The sequence below is a fragment of the Epinephelus lanceolatus genome, chromosome 11 (genome assembly GCF_041903045.1).
Source record: "Epinephelus lanceolatus isolate andai-2023 chromosome 11, ASM4190304v1, whole genome shotgun sequence".
Lineage (NCBI taxonomy): Eukaryota > Metazoa > Chordata > Actinopteri > Perciformes > Serranidae > Epinephelus > Epinephelus lanceolatus.
The window spans coordinates 33,081,972-33,109,252 of NC_135744.1; the positions used below are offsets into that span (position 1 = coordinate 33,081,972).

General features: G+C 40.6%; 3 protein-coding genes across 5 annotated transcripts in view; 1 reads left to right on the plus strand and 2 right to left on the minus strand.

Moving 5' to 3' along the window:
- LOC117267453 (phosphatidylinositol-binding clathrin assembly protein-like) overlaps nt 1-10,894 on the minus strand; it is a 37,294-nt gene extending 26,400 nt beyond the window's left edge. For both annotated transcript variants that reach the window (XM_033643386.2, XM_033643378.2), the window contains exons 1-2: nt 9,954-10,894; nt 142-284 (exon numbers count right to left, since the gene is read on the minus strand). In XM_033643386.2, the coding sequence (XP_033499277.1) occupies nt 142-284; nt 9,954-10,083 (273 nt within the window). In that variant the 5' untranslated portion in view covers nt 10,084-10,894. The remainder of the gene's footprint in view (nt 1-141; nt 285-9,953) is intronic.
- Nucleotides 1-27,281, plus strand: part of LOC117264298 (ras-related protein Rab-39B-like) — a 32,700-nt gene that overhangs the window by 1,547 nt on the left and 3,872 nt on the right. The window contains exons 1-4 of one of the 2 annotated variants that reach the window (XM_033638168.2): nt 21,514-21,653; nt 23,524-23,908; nt 24,826-25,058; nt 26,998-27,268. In XM_033638168.2, the coding sequence (XP_033494059.1) occupies nt 24,844-25,058; nt 26,998-27,268 (486 nt within the window). In that variant the 5' untranslated portion in view covers nt 21,514-21,653; nt 23,524-23,908; nt 24,826-24,843. Of the gene's footprint in view, nt 1-21,513; nt 21,654-23,523; nt 23,909-24,825; nt 25,059-26,997; nt 27,269-27,281 lie in introns of those variants that run through there. The other variant, XM_078172547.1, reaches the window with a different exon arrangement.
- Nucleotides 12,585-21,544, minus strand: rab38c (RAB38c, member of RAS oncogene family). The gene is made up of 4 exons (XM_033643397.2): nt 21,352-21,544; nt 20,511-20,641; nt 19,148-19,285; nt 12,585-17,108 (listed from the first exon to the last, which is right to left on the minus strand). The coding sequence occupies exons 1-4, from the start codon at nt 21,542-21,544 to the stop codon at nt 16,947-16,949; spliced, it is 624 nt and encodes a 207-aa protein (XP_033499288.1). The 3' UTR covers nt 12,585-16,946.

Here is a 27,281-nt window from a genome sequence, read left to right on the forward strand (position 1 = left end):
ATTCACTGATTTTTGCTGAAAGGTGAAAAGTTTGCACTCCTGTGTCAAGGTGAAAAACCACTTCTGAGTCATTATGAGAATTTGAAAAAACAACCATCTTTGTCCTCTCTGGGCTTCCATATGTTGGTGTGCTCAGCTCACCTCGTTGCCGTACATCATGAGGTGGTGTGTGGTGATGAGCGCTTTGAAAACCACTATCCAGCTGTTGCTGGCTGTGCGCTCCAGCAGTGTGTCTGCCAGGTGAGGGATGCTGACGTTCAGCTCATTGGTGCAGTGGATCAGGTCTGGGGAGACAAAACATAGCATGGAAGAATCTGAGCATGCAGAGAAAACTGTAAAAGAATAAACCAATAATTAGCAGAGCAAAGACTTTAAGAACAGACATGTGGCCAAGAGGTAAGAGATCATTTGTAAAGTCGCAGGTTTGACTTCTATCTACCTGCCTGTTCCCTCAGTGTAAGTCACTGGATAAAAGCAGCAGCCACATGCCAATATTATAATTTATAACCTGAGAGAGCTTACAGGTTGAGTTATTAAGAATCGATAGAATGAATAAACGGCCACGATGAATGCAGTCTTATTGACTGATGCATTAATTTTGACTCACTCAATATCAGCACACAAGTCAATAAACAAATAATTATTTAATGATACAGACTGTATGGACGGATGAATCAGAACCAGGGCTGGTTTATCACAAAATCTATTTTGTGGCTGCAGTTCAACGGTGCTACATACTTACTCCAACAAAACGCCAATAAAATATCAACTCAAAAGATGGAATGTTGCTTTCCAAGGTCAATTCAACATCAGTGAGGGATGGATACTGCTTTTTAAAGACTGTGAGATGAATAGCCTGACGGTGAATAATGAATCAGAGTTTTCTTCCAGAGGATCTTTGTTAGCAGTGATGGACTAAAACTGAGTTCACTCCAATGTTTGCCCACTGAGACTCGCCTCCGGAGTGTAAATTGTCTGTTCAAAGCAAATGTGGAACACATTTCAAAAGGAAAAATGGCTCAGTGTTCTGCTGCATGTCGGATTTAAAAGGTCCGACAAATGGCAAGCTGAGCGTGTGTTTTTTAAATGAAGATCTGCCAAGTTAACTCGAGAACAGAATCCATCTTTTAAAGCAACAGAGTTTTCAGTTTTATATTTACAGTGATGCGTCCTAAAAAATAATAGGTCATTCAAAATTCAGCAGTGAATGCTTGACGATCAACCAGTGGAACAATGCCCTAAATTCTTGAAGGATTTCTCTGGCTAAAGATCAAAATGTGAAGTATGTTCGGCTTCTGTTTAATCTCAGAGATTTACGGACCCCCTCGTTAAAGAACCAAGCTTTCAGTAGCAGAAACATGCTTCATTCTTATGTGCTTATTCAGCTGTGATTCAGTTGGATTACTACAAAGAAAAGCTTGTTAATATCTTCAGTGGCAAAGATAATTATTTCTCTAAACTTGACCTTGTGTGTTTTACAGTAAAACCCTTTGTTTAAATGGACTTTTACTGCAGAGCTGCTCCATGCAGTCTGTCCAGTGACATTTATCACAAAGTTTAAGATCTTTTCCTGGAAAAATCAATTACATTTATTTCAGTATTTTGCTCTAAAAGTCCATGTTCAGACTCATAAACACAATGTTCCCTGTTTTACTGTAAAAACTTGAGATAGTGCAGATTATTTAAAACCCAAACAGGAACAGGACCTGAGCTAATGTTGTGTGAACCACATATCGTATTTAGTGAAGGAACACTGGAACAAAGTGACACAATAACATAAAAGAATTAATCACTCACAAATATGATCACATGACATGAAAAGAATCAAGTTGAGAAGTGATGGTACTTGAGTTTGACAGCAGAGCACAGCAGGGTAAAGAACAGCACATCAACACGTGATGGCAAATAAAGGGACTAAATTAAAAAGGCAGATTCAGTGAGTGAAACCGCTGGGGGAGTAAGCCGAAGTGAACTTGCACTCAAAGACAGACAGAGGAGAGATTTTCCGCTGAGTTACTGTGAGAAAATTTCAAGCACGGTTCGGTTTCTGAGGCAAATCCGGGGTCTGTTTCTTCCACAGGATCAGAGGTTATCAGGGTTTATTTCAAAGCTCTGTGATGTTTTCTGCGCCCACTGAAACGCTGGATACCAAAGAGTCCCAGTTGATACCACGGTTAAATGTTTGAAGCATGTCAAAGGCACCGAAGCACCCACAGTTCACCGCAGCTAATGCTCCAATCCTGTTCATCTTAACTTTATTTTATGTTATTTTGGAGTGTGAAAACCTCAGCAAGGCAGCTGGTAATAACTAACAATATTGATTAAAGTCTTCAACGACTCGTCGAACTTTGCCTGCCATGACTGTCAGACTCTCTGCTGCAATAGCGTCATGACATTTAGTCCCCTGTATTAGGGCCAAATATAAAGATCTGTGTAACTCCAAAATCTGAAAGTTGAAAGTGAAACATTTTGAATAAATATCCATGAATAGCAATGCTAACGTCATAAAAGATGATCCATATCTGACCACTATGAATCTGATGAGACCTCTGAAATATCCTGGAATCATCTCTGGTTATTTCTGTTTTTATTCTACGGATTTCTTTGTTTCTCTTCTCCTAATTAAATCTCAGGGCATTAATATCAACACAGTACATGGTAATGGTAGTGTTCAGTCATGCTTTACACATTGTTAATGGTTTGTTTGCGAATTTCCTTCCTGGCTCAATAATTAATGGGACCATATTGATTTCAGCTAATTAATGTTTCCTGTCAAAAGGGAACAAACAAACCAGTAAGTTGCACAAGCAACACACTTTTTAGTCATGCTAACTGCGTCGCTCTATGGATGGCAATGTCAGTGCACTTCTTTGGTTCGGACTGAAATATCTCAACAACTACTGGAGGGATTACCATGAAATCTGGTGTGGACATTCATGTTTTCCTTTGAGTTAATTAACTTTTCACTGAACTTTTCATCTGGCACCATCGTCAGTTTAATTTGTCCTGTCCTTTTGGTTTCCATCAGCCTCAGCTGTACTTCTTATGCCTTACACCAAATGACAATTTCACTGTTGCAGACACATTTCCAATGTCAGAATAAAATCCTGAGTTTTACTCCAGTTGGTGCTGCCTGTTGTGACCTCAATCATTTGTTACATAAGGTGGTCGTCTTGACGTTCCCACGAAATCAAACGTGTTTAATATTATATAAAGTTTTCAGTCTTCATTCATACAAATACTGGAGTTCACTGATGTGAACATTGCCAACAACCAATTGCTCCACTCTCTTTAGCACCAAACAAGAAGCAGCAAACTAGGTGGACGGTAAACATGAAGGGGATGCCAGGGAGGCGTAAGAACGTAAACAAGTCTCGGTTCTCTTGTACCATGGAAAAGGAGGAGAAACTAAACTGTGGAGTAAAGGCATATATCTGATCCACCAACAAACACACTTATTTTAGTGAGAAATCTTTTTTTTTTTTTTTTTTAACGGTTCGCCTCTCATTCCCACGGCCTCCTCCCGCTAAAATAGTACAGCTAACCAATGGAGGTTGGTAGCGAGTTGAGTCAAGAAAATCCAAAATGTAAAGTTTGCACACAAATACAGTTTATCTTTATGGGTTATACTGATGTAGAATTAACAAGAATACTGTCCACACATGATACCTGTTATCTTGTTTATAGAGTTATGTGTTTTGCGGATACGTAAGGAACTGTTAATATATCAAATTTCTTAAAGGGACATTTGGTGTACTATGTTCCACCAGGAGCAGGATGGGATATAATCTCAAAAGGAATCTAGTTGTAGTCTTGCAAATAGTGACCCTGCAAGGTCCTCAGACTTTGCAAAATCTTAGTGTGTGACTTAAGATTCAAACAGTCTTTAGATGTAAGAGGGTGTCAGATTTTAGTCTTTAAAATGTCTTCAAGTCCTCTAGTGTATGGTAGGCTTAAGTCTCAAATGTTAGCATGCTAACATGCTAAACTAAAAAGGTGAACATAGTTTCACACCTTGTCTATTTTTGCTGCATGGTGGCTGTAACAAACATGCAGGTCAGTGGCATTTATAATTTCTGTAAGTATAAAGTTAATTGTTAAGTTAGGTAAATTTAATTTACGCTCATCCAAGGAGGTTATGTTTTTGTTCCCGTTTGTCTGATTGTCAGCGGGATTATGGAAAAACTACTGGCCTGACTTTCATGGAACTTAGTGGTAGGGTGTAGCATGGGCCAAGGAACAAATACAATTCTGGAGCAGATCCAAATCACAGGGCAAATACACAAAATATTTTTCACTTTCATTAACAGTACAATAAACTGCGTTTGACCTTGGTGGAATAACTGCCAAACATCTTGAAATACAGTATATGGTAGTAAAGTTCAGATGTATTACAGAAATACAATGACTCCATATCACAATACACATTCATGGGTACCAGTAATCCTCTGTGGTAGCTTACACATGTACTTGCTCAAACTTGGTTTCATGGAGAACCGCCACAATTAACAACACTTTTCTCTCAAACTAAGGCGCAGCTGCAGAAACATAAATACACACATATCATCCAACTAATAATACTGTAACGCACATCCAAATGTGAACTGTCTGTGACAAACTCCATCAGAGATATTAAGGAAAAATGTTCAATCCTTATGCTTCACAAGAAAAAAAAACAGTGTTATTGGCCCTAGGTTATAAGTACATAATAAATGCACAGCTGAGATGATGAGGCTTCAGAAAGGCTCAACCATATTTTGGCTTTATTCTAACACTTTTGGGAATATGTTGAAACATATATAATAGTTGTGCTTGCAGATTTCCATATAAAAGTCTAGACCATTGGCCTTGGCGGAGGTCTGCATGTGCTCTCTGTGTGCCCTTCTAGTTTCAGTTATGGAGAATTGTTGAATTTTTAAGCTAATTAAAAGCTAATAGTGTGTGCAAATTGGTGAGCTTCACATGTCAGCTGCAATATTTTATGCTTAAGTGAGTTTAAATGCTTATCATCAGGCGATATTGTTAATTGCAGTGGAGATACTGATATGCATTCTTATAAGGAAGTATTTAAATCTGCAGCTGGACTGTATTTATGTGACTTGTTCTTGTTTTTGCGGCAGTATGTTGGATTAGACACAATAAATTAAGTGAATAGTGAAAAAACACTCCAGCCTCCAGCCTTAGGCCTTTATTGAACGCTGATGTTAGCATTTAGCTCAGAGCAGCACTGTGGCTAAGTACAGCTTCACAGAGCTGCTAGCATGGCTCGTTTAAAAACATTACCTTTCGCAGAGTAACAGCAAAGCACTCATGCTTCTACTTGAGTATAATCACACCTGAGTAATAGAGCTTCTTTAGTCAAATACTTCCATGCTGGGTTTGGCTGCATGTATTCCTTTGGGTGATAATACATCAGCTAGGATTTAATTATCGACAGGTGACAATGTAGATAGCCAGAGGGAGGTGATGAAATATTGACTGCCAAGTGGGATGTTTGATAAAGTGCAGTCCAGGTAGGAAATAATGTACATCAATACCACAATTAGAAATAAGATTTAGAATAACAGCGTACACACATTAATACAGAGAACAAGATGACAACATGATGTCATCGAGTCATTTCACAGCATTAGTAATGCGAGTTAGGATCAAATATAAAGCCAAGGCTGCTGTGACTGGTGGGACTTGTATTAAAATCTTTACTGAAGATGTTTTACGACTTTGGCTTTGGATAAAGTGAGTCATTTCAGGACCTGAAATTGCAATGCAAGATAGGGTCATTATAACTGACACACAGATGTGGGAGTAACTGTGTGGGGGTATCCATTCATGCTGTGTCGCGTCAGACTGGCTGTGAGTCAAAGCCACAGCATCTATTGTAGTTTCCTTCGTCTGTCGTCATGTCATCTTCCTCTCAATGTCACTTAATTTGGCTAAAAGGCAAAAAAAAATGTGACCACCGAGGAGCAAAAGCCCGTGATCATTCTCAACACGTTTTGTTGCTTTTGCAAACATCTACCGCACGTCACTATCACAGCCCCGACACACAACCGAATAAATCAATCCCTGAATAACATGGCTAACTGTGCTTTCAGGTCAGAAGGTCATTTTTGGCCTGATTACTATTCTGTGTGTGATGAATCTGGTTTCTATCGCCACTCTCTGCTATCTCAGCCATGCAGAGTACTGCCTGGTGAAAGTGAAAACCCATTACTCTGTCTGTCATGCTCATCATTTGCTGTGGGGCAGTAAATAATCAACACTGGCCGTTTATGTCACCAACCAGTCTGTCAAGGTCATGACACTATAAGAGAAAAAATGACAATAAGACCTGAATGAATGGCTTCAATGGCCAGCATTGCATTTGGAGAAATGGCACAGCAGTTTATCTTTTCTTTTCACTGTGCCTGGCACGGATTGATGGATAACAAGTTGAGTATATTTTAAAGGTAATTGAAATGTCCTCTGTATTTATCAAACCTCTCAGATTAGATAAACTGATCCGGAATCACTGCCTAGGTTCTTTCTTTTCGATCCAAACAGAAAAACGTTGCCTAAGTAAATTAGCTCCAGTGGAAATTACAGTAAGTTACATTAAAATTAAAATACCTTAATATGGATGTTGAAGGACTGACTATGGGTGCTTTCACAAAATAATTACACAATGAGCTTTTTCAAAAGTAATCATTGGTAATATGGATATAATGACTAAGTGGGTAAAAGCAAATAATAGAACAGAACTAGTGAGAAAATGACACCACTTTACTGTAATGCAGCCTTTAAAAGCAGGCAAAGACAACACTTACGATACCATAATACAACCCAGTCGCCAGAAAATTTGTCGGCATTGTATGTTTCTGTAAACCACGGTTATGTTACATTTGTACATTATGAAGCGACCACATTAAACTTTACATTTCTTTACATTTCAACAGCGCTGCGGTTAATGTGTGGTTATATTTAAGCACGAAAACCAATTGGGCATGGTTGGGGAAAGATCATGTTTGGGCTTAGAAAACATTTTGGCAGCACAATCACTGCTGGAGAAGCTGTCAGTGTCTTGGTAAATAACAACCACCATGTCTCGTTGAAACACAAAAGCTTTTCATGGCATTACCACGGCAGGAAAAGAAGCAATGTCTTGGGGGGGGAAGCAGAAACCGCTTTTCGTGGCACTGTCCTGGCAGAAAATGTCTCAGTAAAAAAAACAAACACATTTTGTGGCACAGTGCCCGGTGGACAACAACGGCAACAGGTCGCTGAAGATGATATGTATAAAACGTACAAATGTAACATATTTGTGGTTTGCAGAAACGTACAATGCCAACATGTTCTTCTGCCAACTGGCCTGTACTATATCCAATATGATTTCTAGTCTCATATCATGATATCAATACAGTATCTATATATTGTCCAGCCCTACCAGCAGCCTCTGTTTGGTTATATGTTGTTCCTTTAAGCTTATTCTGTGACCCACAGTGTCATTCCTGCTGAGGGCTGCACCCCTCCGTTACTTCAAAACAGACCAAGTGCCACTTTTAATGACCGTGTTTGACCAGGCAGGCTGAATAAGAAGAGACTCCAGTGGTGGTCGGGGTGAATTGCACAAGAACAGTGTGGGTCACACACGCACCTGAACTCTCAGACCTGAGATCGACCCACAGTCTCATACAGCTGACTCATCAGAAGCTCCTTTTAGAGCGGTTGAGTTCATGGCCTTATCTCTGCATTCTTTATACACTTCCCTGCCACAGTCCTCTCAGCCAGTCGAGGGATTACTGTAGATCCACTGACCTCCCGATCACAAACACACACACCCTTCCTGCATCTATCCCTTCACCTTCAAAGTGCAGCGTGTGCACTCAGTAAAATGCCAGAGTTGTATGTTATATCATGTCCTGGATGGAGAAGAGGGGCCCCTCGAGCAGGAAATAGAAAGTGTTTTATTGTGAAAGCTAGCTGTGTCTATTAGAACAGCTGCATCTGAATGGCTCAAGTACAAAACATTCATTCAGCTAAAAATTCAATTCAAGCTTCCAGGGGGGTGAATTGAGCCAGGCCTTCAGTTTCTGCTTTGGCATGGAGCTTTTTATTCCGCTAATGATCAGAATAAGGACCGTATCAGAACAAAAAAACTGCCTCATGTAACCACCTCAACTGCAATGAACCCTCCCTTTCTGAGGGAAACTTCATTGTCCTTGAGAGCGGCGGTACAAACTTTGTTTTTTATAATCCATTTGACGAATGAAAATTGGTCATGTAAATGCTCCAGATCTATTTTGGGAATATCTGCTCTCACCCTTGAGTTAAGTGACATTTACTAGTTTCTGAGAGACTCCCACTCATGGCGGGTGCTGAAGGTGGATGACCTTCTACCATTTAATAACTGCAGGGGCACTGTGTTCTTATAAAACTGTGGTTCTGGGAAGCACAATAATAAACCACTAATGGTGCCAATCACTTGATGCCCTTTAACTGAGTATTTCCTTTATAATTAAACTTCATTTGGACTCATTAGCCTGCTTGATTATCTTGTGAAATTAAAAACGTAATCACAGTCAGTGTTGGCTAATGTACCTGTGATAAATCCTCTATCTTTACCAGCCAAAATATAAACCCTCGCAAATGGTTACAGCAGTAAAACCACTGAAAAACGTAAATAAGTGATGGTCAGCATCAAGATAAGATTTGTATGACATCAAAGCAGCAGTAATTACTGGATGTCAAGAGTCACAAAAGAGCTTTTTTGTCCTGAGTGGGTTTGTGAACCTTCTCAGACACCCCCACTGGGTGTTTTTCTGCTTTAATGGCCTTTTTAGTAGGGCAAAGCGATACAACCCTAATTTAGATGTATTGTGTTGAGGCGCTCGGTGGCACATCTTGTGAGGGAGCCCAGAATTCCCAGTGTCACCTCTGCTGTGGACATGACTGATTAATCCACTGCCAAACTTGCCGGCTGACTGGCCGGGTGTGTGGCTGGATGACTGACTCTCAGGCTGTTTGGCTACCTGCCTCGTTGTTTCTCTCAGACTGATTTCCTCTTGATTAGCCATCTTGCTATTCGCCCCCGTCTGTGTCTGTCTGTCTGTCTGTTGTAGCTGACTGTGAGTCTGACTGGCAGCACCATTGATTACCCATGCTCCCCATCGATCACGTCAAGTAATTATAGCGAGGCAGAAAAGCCACCTAACCTAATAATCACTGGTACAATCTACATGTGAGGAATCCTCCCTTGGCCTCCATGTGTATATAATTGCTGCAGTTTGCACACACAGCTCATTAGCAGAATGTGGAGATAAAGAGTCTGTCTGCTTAAACGCCTCATCCTAACACCCACCAGCCAGGGCTGTACAGTACACACACACTCTGCTCCTCCGGCACCTCAGCACTGACAGCAGCAACACATCCATTAATGACAATAATGCACCAGAGGACATGACAGTGAACTTGAAAGTGAGAATGTGGAAATGAAGGGAAAATGTTGGTGTTGCTGGAGACACAACGCACATTTGGTGCTGAAGTGTCTCCAGAAGATGTGGTGCTGCCGCTGATAGTGGCGTTAATAATGGATAGGCCTACACTGTAAAAGCGGCTGGTTGCAAAATGATTAGCCCATACCAGAGTGGCCTATTTCCCCTGAATGACATGCACAGATTGTACCTGGCTGTTTGCCCCCCCACCCACCCCCTCCCTCGCCTTGCATCCCAAATTTACTGCTCACATTAATAGCCAGATGCATTGTTGCTTGCTGCGTAAATCCCATTTAAATCTAAGGGAATGTAATGGTGTCTAATTAAAGAGGCTGCAAACATAACCGGGCCGGATGAGAGAGAAGGGGGTGGGGGGGGGGGGGGGGGGGGTGTAACAGATGCTGTTTATACAGGCTATCCTTTGTGAGGAAAGATGCATGCAGGCTATCTCTACAGTAAGCAGTGATGGCATGCTTAACCTACAGTCAAGGTGCTTCTTCTTGGGTCCGCTGACTTCATGCGTCGTGGCCTTGCAGACGGCTTTGCTGATGGCAGACCCGGTCATGCTGTGCTGCGCGGCGGCGATCCGGTCCGTCAAAGACTGTCCCGACATGTTACTGAGGAGGAGGTGGCGGTGGTGGAGGTGGCGGTGGTGGAAGAGGAGGCAGGCGGAGTGATGGTCGAGGAGTCCGGGTGGGGGGAACCGGGGAGGACGATCAAAATGTCTTTAGAGGCAGGGAGGAGGGTAGTGCCCTCTGCGAGAATCGGCCGTCTGAGCAGGAGGAGGAGGAGGAGGAGGACAGCAGCAGCAGCGTACACCGACGAGGATCCGGTGGGAGAATTCATGCGGCGGCCAAATACAACATAAGACGATCACATCCAGGGAACCATTTAATATTCAGTCGAAGGCATCAGCATGACCCAGCTGCAGAAATAACACATGTAAAAATCTGTATAATTAAGAGCGGCCTGCATCAAAAGTAGGCTCCTATAATAAAATAAGACAGAGTACAGTAAGCTGTGATGTATCCCTGAGATGCCGGCGGGATGAGCCTGTACGAGGGCTGAATCCGAAATAAAGATAATCGAAAACACTACCGCTGATTATGATCAGATCTATGCGGCATCCCCTATGACTGAAGACTCATTTTTCAAAGCCGATATAAAACACCATTGTCCTTTCCCTTTTTCCTCCTCTTCCTCGTCCGGTGTCTCCTCTGAAGCTACGCGCAGATCCGACCGCAAACACCTCTCTGATCCACACAGCACCCCGCGCTGGCTGCATCTAACCTCAGCCGCTTTGATTATTTATTTTTATATATCCCCCCCCAGTCTTTTTAATCTTCTTACAAAAGGGTGTATATCTCTGTGTGTTGAGGTTGCCGATAGGCCAATTCCGATTTTTCTTTCCTCCCCCCCCCAGTCAAACTTGTGTGTAAAATGGCAGTACATGAATCAGGTGACTGGGAAAGGAGGGCGATTGGGCTACTTGTGCGGGTCTGGGGAGGGCATCTTAAAGCAGAAGGCTGCCCCCGGTTTTTTAAGGCAAAGGGAGGCATCAGCTGGTTCATCACCTCGGTGCATGTGGAGGGCTCAAGAGTGTGATGTGCAAACTCTCCCAGATTACCTGCTGTCCAATGAAATGGAGACACATAGGGGGGGAAATCCATGATAACATCAACACAAGATGTGTCGTTTGTGTGATGCTGCAGTGTGATTCCTGTTGTCTTAAGACTGAAAATGTGTGTGGTGTGATCCTCATGTAGTCTATTTTATAGCCTAGTGATTGTCATGGCATTACAGCAGCCATAGGTGTAGATACCAGGGGGACCACAGGGGGCATGTCCCCCCTCATCATTTAACACGTGCATTTGTTCCCCCCTTTAAAACATGAAAGTAGCAAAGGACTTTTATTTTGGCAAAATTAAAGACATCCTACACATTAAAGTGTTGCAGAAAAGCCACAAATTGACAAATCTGTGCGTAAAAATTAACCAGAATGCAAGAAATTAAGTGTTTGACACTAGCCGATTTCACATATGAGCTCCAGAGAATCAGGTCCGGTCATTGTCTGAACTTTATTTTCACACAAGTAGCACACAGCAGGAGATTGTCTGTGTCAGAAGCGTTCTCACCTATAAATACTCCCATTTGGTTTAGGTGAGGGGTGGCACCTGGGTAGAGCGTACTAGAGGCAAGGCAGGACATGACGCAGATGACACCCCAGTCACGTAGCTGGTTCGTAATTTGGTCATAAACAAAGAGCCTCTTGCCATTCCTTGAATTTGTCTGACAGTTTTGTTTTCAGCCCTTACCTACAGAAGTCTCAAATCTCGTCATCTCTCCAGTTAGACATTTTCATTGCCGTCTTTGTGTACTTGACCCTTCTCCTTCACTCGCGGATGTTTGTTTGTTTCCAGTTATCCATGAGCTGCACGATAGAAACGTCATCCACATGCCATTTGCTCATGGTGATTTCTCCCGACAATTACCTGCTCTATTCACACATGGCCTCAATCGGACATGACACGGACTTTGTATCAGGGAACTGGCAGGGTGAAGTCCGTTTAATGTCCGAGCCAACTGATTCGGTCATTTGCGTTCTCACATTCAGCTCCTCCGGATAATGTTTAGATAATTTCAGAATTGCAATAAATGTGTGAGAGGAGCTTCTCTTAATTTTCTGGCAGAGAACCCCCAAACTTCCTGTTTCATATGTGTGTCCCCCAACGTTAAAATGAAACCCACGCCCTTGACAGTAGCATAGTAGCAGTAGCGTTCCCATATGATATTAGTGTGCCGATGACCTCACAGTTCACAGTGCTAGTTTATGGTGTTTTACTATGGTACCATGACAAAATCCCAGCAAACATACAGTATAGCCTATCATTTTCCTGTGAAGTGTCCATTTGGTGACATTTCTTGTAGCCTCAAAATAATTTTACTGCACTGTTCCAGTTTGATTCATTTAGTTCCAACAACATTCCCAGTATGCGTCTAAATGACATTTCATGGATGAGTAAATAGGCCATCTGGTAGCATGCAGTGATGATTCCTGCTTTATTTTAAAGACCAAGCAGAGGACAGAAGAAGAAGAAATATCTATAGGAACCACACATTTTATTTTTATTTTTATTTTTATAACAGGTAATATTTATAAAAGTTAAAGAGACAGCTTCTAGGAAACATGCATGGAAATATCATTTGGAAACCACATTGAAATATTTTTTCAAACTCAAAACATTTTCACACAGGAACTTTTGCGATGGCTGTGGCTCAAAATTTTAAGACAAATGTGCACATCTCTTGAGGAAAGTTGCTTTTTTAGTATGGCTTACATCAGGGCTGCAACAAAGGATTATTTTCTCAATGAATTGATTAGTTGTTTGGTCTATAAAATGCCAGAAAATGGTGAAAAATGTCTATCAGTGTTTCCCAAAGCCCAAGATGATGTCCTCAAGTGTCTTGTTTTGTCCAAAAAAACAAAGATATTCAGTTTACTCTCACAGAGGAGGGAAGAAACCAGAAAATATTCACATTTAAGAAGATGGAATCAGAGAAATTAGTTGGTGATTAATTTTATAGTCGATAAATATTTGAATATTCATTGCTGCTCTAGATCACAATAGGAGATAATGCTCTCTAGTAGTGCAACTGTTCTCGTTACCCCTGTTCTCGTCTGCTGATTATTTAGTTTGGTCTATTTATGTTTTGGTCTATGAAATGTTTTTAAAAAAAAAAGAAGTTAAATTCCCATTGCCTCAAGGTGACATCTTGAGATGTCTTCATCACCTGATCAACAGTTCAAGCCCCAGTCTGTGCCTCTCATGTATTAGCATACATTTTGGTCACAGAGTAACCGTCGGTATCTCTAAGAGATAATTAACTAGATGAAACCCTCTGGGTGACTCTGACACTTAACGCTGTTCTGGCGGTATTTTCAGAATCCTCAAAGGCTCTTCTAGGCAGTTTAATTATCTTTTAGAGAAACTGACGGTTACCTCTGTGACTGGAGTGTACGCTAATACATGGGAGGCACAAACTGCAGCTATCCAAAACCCAAAGATATTCAGTTTATAATAACGTAAAACTGAAGAAAAGCAGGAAATCCTTACAAGTGAGAAGCTTGAGCTGAGGAATTTCTGCTGAGAAAAGAAATGACTTTGTTCTTCGACAGCTATTTTTATAATTAACTCATCAGTTAATTGTTTCAGCCCCATTTTCTCTCTTGTGACTTAAGTCAATGTCAAGGCTGATTTCCAAATTTTGACATGATTGAGCTCAGAGGACACGACACATGCAAAGATCCTGGATGAACAATGCTGAGAACATACTGCGCAGTATAGGGTACTACAAATACATATTTTATTACATACAGTCTGGACCATATGGGATGCTTAATAAGAACAGGCTGTTACACATCAAAGGGAGTAAAGTAAAATATAAAGCCGATGCCTAATTTGAAAACATGGAATTTCAAATAACACTCGAGGCAGACTCAACAAAAGCGGCTGTTCAGTGGTCGCTGCGCTGGAAAGAGCAGAACATGCCAAGTGTTTGACTGGCGAGAAATCGATTTTAGGGTTGAAGAAAACGCCTCATACCAACAATAAAGCCGATAGTTTGACAGCGAGTCAGGCTTGCTATCAAAGTTATTTATATCCAGACTGAGTTATCTACTTTTTGAGGATGACATGTAAACTATCACAGACTGAAACCACACATATACAAAATGAAATGGAAATTAGATCTTAAATACGAAAGGTTACAGCAAATCATAAAGACAGATAAGAGTAGTCCTGGAAGAGCCACAGATGTTGTAAAGTGGTTCACAGTGTACCACTGCTATTACTAATTAAAGAAATTCTCAATCCGCTAATAGCCTTTAGGTTTTATCAACCACTTGAATAGTCCATTTAATGGACATGTCTGCTAAACGGACTCTCCTCCATTATCTCCACAGCATTTATGTTCATTTCTGACTGCAAAGGGTCCTTCTGAGTTTTTCTCAGTTGCATGCAAGGGCAGATTTTCCAGCCCATCAGTTCATCATCCAGTACCAAAGAAAACATCTTTATGCATTAGCAGGTCAGTTATGAATACACAGGATGCATCCTCTGTGTTCATGTGACATAAAGGGATTCAGATTACGACAGGAATATGGCTGTGGCATTCAACAGATTTTTTTTTTATGTCAAACTACTGTCTTAAAAGTCCAATGTGTAGGATTTAGGGGGCTGTATTGGCAGAAAAGGAATATAATAACTATGTTTTTTTGTGTTTTCATTGCCTTAGAATAAGCTGTTTATATCTACATAGGGAGTGGGTCCTCCTCTATGGAGATCACCATGTTACATTGCCATGTTTCTACAGTAGCCCAGAACGGACAAACCAAACACTGGCTCTAGATAGGACCATTCACATTTTTTGCATTAGCCACCGCAGTTAGCAGTCCTTCCACAATGTGTCGAACAGCATCAAAGAAAGACTGATTTGTAATGTGACAATGCTTTATTTAGTATTTTTACTGGTTGTAATCACCTCGTCTGTTTGTTGTTAAGAGGAAGAGACCTCTGCAGATAATCAGGCTCACTGTAAAAACCTCCTAACCAATGAACACTGAAGAAATTCTTACTGGGAGTTCACGCTTGGCACGTGGGAGAAGTTTCAGCTGGTTGCCATCTGCAATCCTAACAACTAGATGCCACTGAATTCTTCACACTGCTCCTTAGAAGGTCAAGAATTAGTTTTCATGCTCAGTCATGCATAGCCAGATCTCCACACTTTGTTTAAGCGCTGTGTCAGTACTGGAGAAGGCAAAGAGTGAAAGCAGGTGGTGGGCGGGGCATGGGGCCAGACGATGGGTGTGTTCCGCTGTGCATACTTTTAACTTTTAGTAGGTACTGCAGCTGCCCATAAAAGGTATGTACTGTTGCATGCAGTATGCACACAATCGGGACATGCTACTTTCTCATAACCATTCGCCCTGAACTAAATTCATAACTGCGGAGGTTGTAGATAGTAGACGGCGAAATTGCAACTGCAGTCCTCTGTCATTGTTATTTTCATTGTTGTTTATAATATTTATGATTATTTTGTTCACTTAAACAGTCAATATTCCTATTATTACTATTCGACTGGTCATCAGTTACATGATGCACTCTCATCCGTTATTGTGATTTCTGACAGCTGTCAATCAGCTGTCATCTCTTTGTGGCTCAGTCAATGTGACCTATCACATCGGATTAGGGGTCAGAATAGCCAGAAAAGCATGCTGACTTGCATACTGAAAAGTCGGACCGGATGTAGTAGAACATCCTGGTATTTTTGGCATACTACATTTGACATACTATGTACTGTGACGTACTAAATCTTTTACTGGTATACTATATAGTATGGGTAGCTAGAATCCTTAATTTTTTACTTTTTATGTGGGAATCCCAAAATATTAATCATAACAGAGTATGTTAAACATTTTAAAACATGCCTGGAGAGGACTTTGAACATATTAGATATATGTAAATCTGAGCTTAAGTCCACAGTTTGAGCTGGTAAATGACAGAAACCTGAATCTGCAGAAATCATTTCCTATACCTCAGTCACACTTAAGTGTGAGGACTGAGTGGATGTAGGTTCTGTCTCATTTGTAACCACAGGTTTTAGTTTTTGGTTCAAATTCACTCCAGTAAAAATGCATCTCAGGTCTTTGTGGTACTGTCAGCACTCATATATTAGGTCCACAATATGTGTGAAATATGGGACATTTTCAGCATTTGCAGTTTTGACTGTTTCCATATACTGGATGATGGTGGACTGAGGGAAAGGCTCCATTTTTTTTTGTCTGTCTGTGTTCACACTGCAGATGAAAGTTTAAGGAGCTGTCAGTTCAGCTACATGTCAGAGGCACAATGTCAAATACGTGTAATGCAAGCAAAAGACGCAGAAGTACAAAAAGTGGACACATCAGGCACTGTAGGTTTATACTGATACTAGATATGGGTTACATCGTAGAATGAGCAAATCTTGCAGTTTTCGTGTATAAATATAATTACTTAAAAGACTCTTTTAATACCTCCAAAAGCAAAAATAATAGTGCAGTTCCTGTGGGTAAAAGGATGAAATAAACAAAACTGGAGTTTTTTGTGGTTGTGAAGCATGAATCATAGCCTAGAACTAAATTACAAAAAAACATTTACCTTAATATTAAAAACCAAACCTTTTTAAGAATCTGCAGGAACAACAATAACAACAAAAAAATCAATACCTAATCTTTTATGCTCCTGATATCACGTTGGCCTGCAGTGTGAACACAGCCCATCGACATCGGTACAAAGCTTCACCTGTTTTACATTTTCCTTCATTAATCACATGGGCTAAGGCAGTTTTTTTTTTACAAGCAGTCCCTGAGCCAAACTTCTCTCCGTGGTCATGGCCTCACAGCTGTTTACTTCCTGGTTGCCTGTGATTGGTCAGAAGTCACCATTTCACACACGACGAGCAGTTGAAATGATCCTTGGTGGTGCTGGTGTATCCAGACAGGACGAGGGAGCTGGGGTCTCGCTCCACCAGCGGGCTCTCCTCGTTGTTCAGGATGTGCCCAACCAAGCAGCGCGTCGCCTCGTCAATGTTTGCGTTCTCCTGAGAGAGGGAATAAGACAAGACAACAGTGAAGAAATCATGTACCCCATAGTCACTCCACACACAGCCATAGTGGCATGGCTCTATGGATGTGGGCCTGTCAGTCCACCACTTTGGTCCAGACTGAATCTCAAGAGCCACTGGATGGATTGCGATGAAATTTTCTACAGACATCTGTGGTCCCCAGAAGATGAACTTGAATGACTTTGTAGATCCTCTGATTTTTCATGTAGCGCCACCTTGAGGTTCAAATTTGTGGTTTAGACTAAAATATTTGACACCGACAGTATAAGTTGGATTGCTTTGAAATTAGCTTTAGATATTCAAGGTTTCTTAAGGACGAATTTTAATTACTCTGTAGATCCTCTGACTTTTCATCTAGCATCATCATTGGGTCAAAATTTCAATTATTCAGCATGATGATTTAGCAATGAGCGTCAACTGTAGTTTGAGTTTAGTGCTAATTAGCAAATGTTAGCATGCTAGTGGGCTAAACTAAGATAATGAATATGGTAAATGTTATACCTCATAAACATGTTAGCATTGTTATTTTGCACTTGTTAGCTTGCTCAAGTTTTGCTCAAACCAACCGCATACAGTGTCACAGAGCACACTTGCATGGCTGTGGACTCTTTTAGCCCATTTCTACACATGTGCTGACTTGGCTTAACTCAGTTCGACTGAGTGCATCAGCCCAGAGCAGCAGGGATTTCCATCTCCATAAAACAGAGCTGCCCACTTAACTGATGTCACACTTGGCTTGACTCAATGATTTTAAATGCATTGTTCTCTTTAGTGCTGTTTACTTTGAACTGTGTGAGCGCATGCCCTTCTCTTTTCTGTTTGCTTTTTTGAGATGCAGTTGAAACTGGTAAAGTATCTGCTATGTCTGGCACCAGAGGATATTTCAACTTCATGCTGAATTGTTCCTGGATGATGACGAAGCCCATCTGATGTCACTGCATCCTGCTTAAAAGTGGTCTGGCACGTTTTGAGCCGAAGTCGGTTATGGTCTATCTTGGGCGTGATTTGACACAACTTTCTGTGTTAAATTGCGATCGGAAACGTAAATCAACACCGAATGGTTTGACTCGGTGTGGCCTAAACTGCCAATGGGAAAGTCCTAAAGTATTTATCTGTCATGCTGAAACAAAACAAAACAGAAGATCAAGTCAAGAATCATTAAGTCAGCAAACTGACTTGACAATGTCAGTTACACAACAATATGTTAGCTAGTTAACATTAGCCACCATGGGATAATGGTCATATCAGACCAACTCAGGCTCTAGCACCAAAACCCAAAATGTGATGTGGGTGTTTTTTATTTATTATTCTCTAATAGGACGATTGTGCCATTTCTTCTTTCATCAACGGCCATATCTGTCCGCAAATGTCTACAGCAGCCTGTATCACAGTCCGAATGGTAAATACAGCAAATCAGACAGTCTGATTCTGACTTAATTGACTATCCCCCTTTTCATTCTGACATCGCAGACTAAACTAATGAGAAGTCAGGATGTCACACAATGTCTGAAACATTATTGTTTTTGTCCTGTCTGCTGCGCCTTTGTGTCCTTTAACTACACTACTGTCTCTGACTCCCACTCTGGTGTGTAACTCATTAGACAGGCTCTAGACAGCCAGTTCACACCAGACTGCAGACATTCCTCCATTTGTCTCTTCAGAAAATGCTTTCTGACTTTCAGTGTTTGTGCTGAAACGCCAGACAGTAATTTTCAGAATCATTTATTTTTACAGTGAGCATCTATTGTAATAGCATTGCTGTTATTTTAGCCAGTTAAATGTGTCGTTAATCTGACTGTGTAAATTATGTATAGTGCTGATGACTGTTATTTAGCCCTGAATTAAGTCTTTTAGTCTTTGCCTCAAGTCAAGCAGCTTTACAGCTCAATCACAAAAGCCCTCCAGCCTTTTATATTTGCATAGAAATCGCCAGTATATTAAAAGATTTGTGGAAACCACCACCTCAGTCTAACTCTTAATGTCTTTTCCACTGATTTGACTTCAGCCTCTTGTACCTTTGCAGAGGTCTCGAACCAGCCAACGAAGCCATTCTCCCTGCAGAAGGAGTCGAGTTTAGGCGACTGGGAAGACAGCTGGTCCGCCTTATTTGCCAAGAGTACAGCTGGAACTGGCCTCCCGTGGTTCAGGGTCACCTGAGGAGAGAGGAGAGAAGAGTTAGATGATGGTTGTACAAACTTTAATATCATATAATTTACTCTTTTGGCTATTTGATGTTTAACTAGAAGAAAAACATCATAAATCATAATTTCTGTAATATACCAAAACCGACAATACAACACGCATGCCCACACACGCAGCGATTGGCCAGGTATGTGATGGTGAGAAAGTAAGTAAGGTTTGAACTTCTCTCTCAGGTGTTTTAGAAGTTATTTCTTTAGATTCGAGTGGGGGCCATTTTCCTTATTTGAGTAATTATCGCCCCTCTGTATGATCGCAGGCTTAAACCAAACGCTTCTGTTGTTATACATGATTGAATGACACGTAGTATATTGACAACTTTATAGAAACTGTCAGACACTGCCCTCTATTTCTGATGTTGGAAAAGCTGTGATGAGGGTGGTGGATGGGTGGGGGTTCAGATGCATCTGACTCACACTGTTGTCGAAGCACACTGGCACCTTAAGCAGTTCCCAGTGCACTCTCTGTTCCCTCTGCTGTGTGCAGGCTATTGGTGTCACCTTTCACAAACTTTGAGCACTGCAGCTGCAATTTTTCAAACAACCTACTTTTATTGAGCCCTGGTCTTTGGAGCTGTTGGCACACATGGGCTCTGGTATCAACATGCATCTCAGGTGGACAGCTTAAAATACAGATGTGAATGCACCCAGTGCTTTGTCACTGCGTTGCTCAGACCACATTTGGAGGTGGTTTGAACCACCTAAGGCCACACTCTTTCAGCAGTGTGCACACTAATGTGTCCTGAGCCGCATTAAATTACTACATATTTAACTTATGTCCTCTGTGTAGTGTCTGTAGAGACCCACAACACCCTGTAAGATGATGGAATGACTTCCTTTGCAGCTGAAGTAGGCTAATCCTTTGCATTCTTGGAGGGGACAGTGATGGGGATGAGAGAGCAATCTATTGCTTCCCTGCACTGGAGAACACCCATCTCTCCTCGAAACCATCCATAGTCTCCCACAGTCTGTGGCAAACTACAAAATTGGAGCTGATTAACAACAACGCATTCGGTCTTTGCAAATCGAAATGATGTAGGATTACTTGTTTATTTGCATATGGAGGAGGAAGTGAGATCCTATCGTTGTGTGTGCTTGTGACCGGCCATGTGCAGGTGTAGTGTGAATTATTACACCTCTTCCAAGAGACAGAATGACAGGAGAGAAAGTTTGTGCTGACCTTGGAGTCCAGATCATCCTTCCACTTCAGCACTGCGTCAAACGTGGAGGCCCTCGTCACGTCAAACACCACCAGAGCTCCCACCGCCTCCCGGTAGTAGACACGAGTCATGTTCCCATAACGCTCCTGTCCTGGGACGCACGGCACAGGACAGCCATCAGACACACACATATTTGTGTAAAGATGCCTTTCAAGTCTGTTAAATTAGATCAACTCACAGCACGGTGTATTAGTGACGAATACAGCGTGTGTGTATGTGTTTATTCTACAGTAGCTGCCATCATGTGACTGATATTATAAGCATGGGATCACTTGAGTCACAGCCAGGCACAAGATCTACATTCCTCGACCAGGCTTCAAATGACAGGGAGGGACCCAGGCGTCCATTCTCACCGCGAGTTCACATTCAGCCACTGAAAAATATCTACATCTTGTAAAGTTATGTTTGTTTGTCACTGAATCATAAAGTGAAAACAAGTTTAAAAAGTGTTGTTTTTGTGCAGCAGTCTGTCATGTTTCAAGACACTGTTGACAGGAGCTGATTGTATTGGAAACCAGTTAGTTTGATCTTACTGCACTGGCAGAAAATAAGACTTAAGGACTCAGAAATTGTTCTGCAGTACAATCCAACTACCATTTTATACATGTTTTAATGTTTCAAACACTTATCCTGTAGTAGCTTTAAAGTTTCCACAGCTGGTGAGGGAGAAACAAAAGCTTTCTGTCCCCAAAAATCCCAAGCCACAGAGAATAAATCCCGCAGAGCTTTACAGTTTTAACAATCACCTGATGCAAACAGTGAGCTCGTAAACCAGGATGTGCTGGTTAAAGTTTGACAGACCTGCTATGTCCCACAGCTGCAGCCGGATCACAGTGTCATCGTCCCACTGGAGCACCTTCAGGGCGAAGTCCACCCCGATGGTGGCTCGGTAGTGCTGGGAGAAGATCTGGTGCACGTACCGCTTGATGATGGACGTTTTCCCGACTCCCAGGTCCCCGATGACCAGGACTTTGAACAGGAGCTCCTGCTGCATGGCTGCAGCTCTGCAGGGAGAAACCCCTCAGTAGAATTATAGAAACCTTTTATGAACACCGGTGCGCACAAAACTGTAAACTGGCTGTGGTGAAGTTAAGGACAGTAACGTAAGTAGAACATTTTCTTCCGTCCAACACACTACGCACTATTTTTCTTATTATGATCCAATATCGTCGAGATTTGTGAAAGAAGAGGTGAAGCTCGCCTCAGATCACTGCAGTCCATCCGTTTAATCACACAACACACTCTGGGTCAGTTTACTTCACGGCCAACTCTCAGCTCCTGGAAGCAACTCCCAACACAGAGGCTGTGAACTGGTGGTGCGTTCAAACGCTCCTCGTAAAACTTAAGGATTTGTCACACAGCCGAGTGCGTTTTCTCCAATGTGCCTAGGACCCTTAGTGGCCTGCATGGTACAGATTTAACTTGTCTGATCATACAGTATGTCTTGAATGTTAAATTTGATTTGCAGCAACATTAAAACATTTCCCTGCTGTAGTTTTATTGTGTTTTTTTGCAGTTGGAAAAGATCAAATTTCCCACAAGGGTTTAACAGACAGATTTTACAGTATCTGGCAGCCCCTGCTCAATTAGGTCAAGAGCCTGACTTCTCTTTCCCCAGGAGGACTACCTTGCTGAGATGGGTATTAAATATAACAGCTGAAAATCTGCCAACAGCGCACTACAATGACCCATACATGTACACTTACCGCTCTCATAATTTTATTTTTTATTTATCCTATATTTATTTTATTTTATTCACCGATTTATTTTTGTTATAAGTGTATTTATTGCTTTTTTCCTTCCCTCTGTTTTACATTAATGCACCTCAGTCATTATTCTTATCATTAACTGATATGCATTGTTATCATTGTCATCATAATTCCTCAACCTCAGATGAGGGAGATGTGAGGAGGTGGGTGCGGGTTCATTATGGGAATAACTCACATCACTAAATGGTTTTGCAGAAGTAATATTCTCAAATGTGACTTTAACTCCCACCAAAGTCATTTTCTGGTTAGATATCCCTTTCATTATATGAGTGCTGGTAACAAAAATATGTCATATGACAAAATACAGTAAAAAGTGATAAAGAGGGAAGGGACAAGTGTTTGGTAGGTGGAACCAAGTTATTTTTTGTAAGTCACAGGTAAGACTCAAGTGTTTGCACTCGTGTCCCAAGTCAAGTCCTTAGTCCTAAACTTTAAAGCTAGGACTAAGCACTTGACTAATAAAATATGTTCATTAATAAAGTTTGATAGGCTACTGTCATGGGGGAAAAACTGTAACATTGATACACAACATTTTTTATATGCTGCAAATCTACTTTTCTATTTATAATATGTAGCCTAACATTTTGAGGCCAAACAAGTCAGATTATAACTGCTCTGCTTTGTGGCCTTTTTTTTAAACTTTAGTCTGCTTAATTAATGTATGATCTATTTTACATTTGTTTCTATTTTATTTTAAACTGGTGTTCATTAAGCTGTTTAGCTGCTTAATGTCCCTCCCAGTTGTGGAGCAGGATGTAAGGGAGACACCTCCACTGTTGTCATGTCTCCTTCTTAGTAGTTGCTTAGTTGCTTTATTTGCTTTAACTATATATTATTGGATTGTTTTTATATCAATAAAGATTCAAATAATGACATTAGCAATAAAACTACTACTACTGTCCTACTACTACTACTACTACTACTACTAATAGTAATAATAATAATCATTTAAAAAGTAAATATTGGTATAAAGTATACTGTATTCACTTGGGAAAAAATATTTGCCCCGTTTTTCTGAATTAAGGAGATTATTATCTCTGAATTTTGAGAAAAGCTCTCATTGAAAATCAGCAGTTGTTCTCCTGAATTACCTCTTTGTTATCTCGAGTGAATGCTTTATGCCTTTGTATATTTTGTGAGTACTGCTAAATTATTTATTAATTTGCGCTGACACCGTAATGACGATTTTGTTTTCTTCCTACAGCCTTTGAAGGCAGCAGCGTGACCCTGAGGATTGTCGGTGCGCTGCCGTGCGCACAGTTACGGTAGTGGTGCTGATGAGGGCGAGGAGGAGATGTGTGATGCTGCTGTTGTGTCCTGCTGCCATTTCATCCGCCGACCGATCCTCACGGAAATATCAAATGCGGAGTGGAACCATCTCGGATCATCTCTCGGTTTAAACACTCCAGAGGCTGCTCTCGTCCCTAAAACGGGTCACGTGCTGATGTTGGACACGAGGCCTGGTTAATGTGATGCTTGTTATTGGCGGGTTATTTCTGTAACACCACCACTGCTGCTCTACAGGATCATTTGTAGGAATCATCGATATGGGGTTTGTTTTTTACAGACACTGAGCTCTTAACTTTAAGGTAGGTTATTATTTATTGTTCTTTATGAGACTGTTGACTGAATATTCATGTTGTAAGTAAACAACAGCCATACTGGGATTAAGCTAAGTGGGTTGGGCCTCATGATCCAAACAATTTACTCATATTTTTTGTATAAACTTTGCAGGATTTCTTATTATGAGTGACACTGAAGGTCTTCTAGGAACATGTGTTATCAGATAGCAGCCATGTTTAGCAGCTATCTCTTCATTAAGCTCATGTTTGGCTCGGTTCAAGGCCTCATTGTGTGTTATTGCTGTCTAACAACCAGCCTACTATCCACATGGGGGCTGACTATGCCAATGTTTATTGAGTTGGAGAGGAGTGGCCCCCCCCCCTCCCTCCTTCCCCTCAAATTAGATCACCCAACTGTAAATCACATGGACACTGCTGAGATGATCTGAGCCTATTATTCTCCTCATGGTGGCAGCCATAATCCAAAAGTGAACCATGTGGTCGACGCAGTCTGGGCATTAAATGCACATTTGTTTTAATCTGAATCTATTTGAACACATCCTCTGTTTCTATAGAGCAGGGTGTCATTCTGTTGTTTGTAGAGGCTTTAAAGATCATGTTTTAGATTTCATATATTGTGAAGATAATTCTGTAGTGGTTTTGAAAGACAGAGCCTTAAAATGCTCTGCAAATGATCAACGTTTTCTCATCACACTTAGCAAATAAGTAGCTTTGGAACAATTTACATTCCAGTTTTATTTATCAGTACAGATGATAAGATGTATAAGAACAGATCAGAGCAATCTGTTATGCTCTATATACTATGGATTAGGGCTGAAAAATTAAATGATTGTAAACTCTTTGGGTTTTGGATAGTTGGTCACACACTATAAGACATTAATCCATAACATCACTGATGATTTAATGATTTTATATTCTCACAGATTTTATTTTGGTGAGACATGGAGACGATATGGCTTTATCAGTTTCGCTTGATTGTCATTGGTGACTCCACGGTCGGCAAGTCGTGTCTGATCCGGAGGTTCACTGAGGGCCGCTTTGCCCAGGTGTCAGACCCAACCGTGGGGGTGGACTTCTTCTCTCGCCTGGTGGAGATCGAGCCGGGCAAAAGAATCAAACTACAGATTTGGGATACTGCAGGACAGGAGAGGTTCAGGTAAAGGCAGAGCTCTTCCATGCTTTTCACTCATTCACAAAACAGCATCATTAACCTATTTATTTTTATATAGTCAGTGTTTAAGTACCTTTTCTTTTCACATTACATAAGCACATTTACCCCCAACCTTGTCCCAGTCCTGTTGGATGTCTCCATAGAAAAAAAAGTAGTATGTCATAAAAGGAAGTCGTGCAAAATGCCATAATAAAGTCATAGTATAATATGCCTTAAAAAGTCATAAAGCAGTCATAGTATAATATGCCATAAAAGTGGTACAAAAAATATGATGAAAAAGTCAGTATGATATGCCATAAAAAAGTAAAAAATTTCATAGTACATTATAATTTTTATAAATAAAAAGAAAAAAACAGACAAAGTATAGTATGCCATAAAAATGTCAGATAAAAGTCATAGCACAGTATTACATAAAAAGTCATAAAAATGTCTTAGTTAGTTGTAAACCAATAAAAATTAATGCAAAAGTCATAGCGTAGTATGAAATAAAAAAGTGATAGTATAGTATGCCATAAAAAGTCATACAAATGTCCTAGAATAGATTAATGAAAAATGTTGTAAAAAACAACAAAAAAAAAAAACAAAACATAGTGTGTCATAAAAGTGAGAGTATAAGTACCTCAGAAAAATGTCATTAAAAAAAAGTCATAGTATATAATGTGTCATAAAAATAGTCATTAAAAGTTAGATTAAAGTCATGAAACATGTAAAAAGAAAAGTCATAGTATAGTATGCCATGAAAAGTCATAAAAATTTCATAGGATAAAGTCATGAAAATTGTCACCAAAAAAAAAGGCATACAATAGTATGTCATAGAAGACAGTATAGTACTTCATAAAAAATATAATTTAAAATGTCATAGTATGGTATGCTATCAAAATTCATAAAAAGTTCACAGTATAAATTCATGAAAAAAGTCATAGTATAGTATGTCATAAAAGTCTTAATAAAAATCATGCAAAATGCAAAAAAAGTCATACAGTAGTATGTCATAGAAGTCAGTATAGTGCTTCATAAAAACATAATTGAAAAGGTCATAGTATAGTATGTCATCAAAATTCATAAAAAGTTCACAGTATAAAAGTCATGAAAAACATTTTCAAAAAGTCATAGTTTGTGACTTTATGTAAGTATGCCATAAAAAAGCATTTAAAAGTCTCAGTGTGAAGTCATGATATAATATGCCATAAAAATGTCATTAAAAAAGTCATAGCATAGTATGTTATTGAAAGTCATAAAAGAATTCATAACATAATGTCACGAAAAGTGTAAAAAAATAAACCAGTCATCGTGAAGGGTGCCATAAAGAAGTCATAGTATTGTATGTCATAAAAAGGGCCATAGTGTAGGACACAGTTTCTTAAACTGTGGGCCAGTGGTGACACTCAGGAACATTTTGTGCAGCCACTGAACATGAGAGGAAATGCATGCGTTATATTTTCTGACTTAGCAACCACTGAAAACAGCGCCCCCCTAACAAGCGTCTGTCAAGTTAGGAATGACAATTTGTAGAACGCTGCTGTTGGCACTTCCCTAGTGTCGCTGTCATTACAGTCTGTCATCAGTGCTGGTGATGTTAGCTGAAGGCAGGGATTTCCATAGAAGACTTTGCAGTTTCATGTGGAATTGAGATGGAAAAATATTTTATGTGTGCAATTTTCCTGTGCGGCCATCCATCATATGCAGGTTCTATTAAAATGGCACTCAAGTCTTCAAAACGTCAGATCACCTGATGTAAAATTTCAAAAAAGGATCACGAGTATACTTTAATTACACAAAAAAAGGCTCAGTAATTTCTTAAAATGGCTGGAAGCTGTGGTGTTCGGCAAACATTATTCAAACAGGAGTAAATAGTGTATTTGTTGGGGACTGTGTTCTACGGTGGTTTTTATTTTCAGCACAATCCATCTGTCTGTATTTCAAGGTCTATCACCAGAGCTTACTACCGTAACTCCGTTGGTGGGCTCTTACTCTTCGACATCACAAACCGCCGCTCCTTCCAGAACGTCCATAACTGGCTGGAGGAGGCCCAGAGCCACGTCCAGCCGCACAACATTGTCTTCCTGCTGGTCGGTCACAAGTGTGACCTGGAGGCCCATCGTCAGGTGACCCAGCAGGAGGCAGAGAAGCTGGCAGGGGCCTACGGGATGCGCTATGTGGAGACATCGGCACGGGAATCCATCAACGTGGAGAAGGTGTGGATGAGAT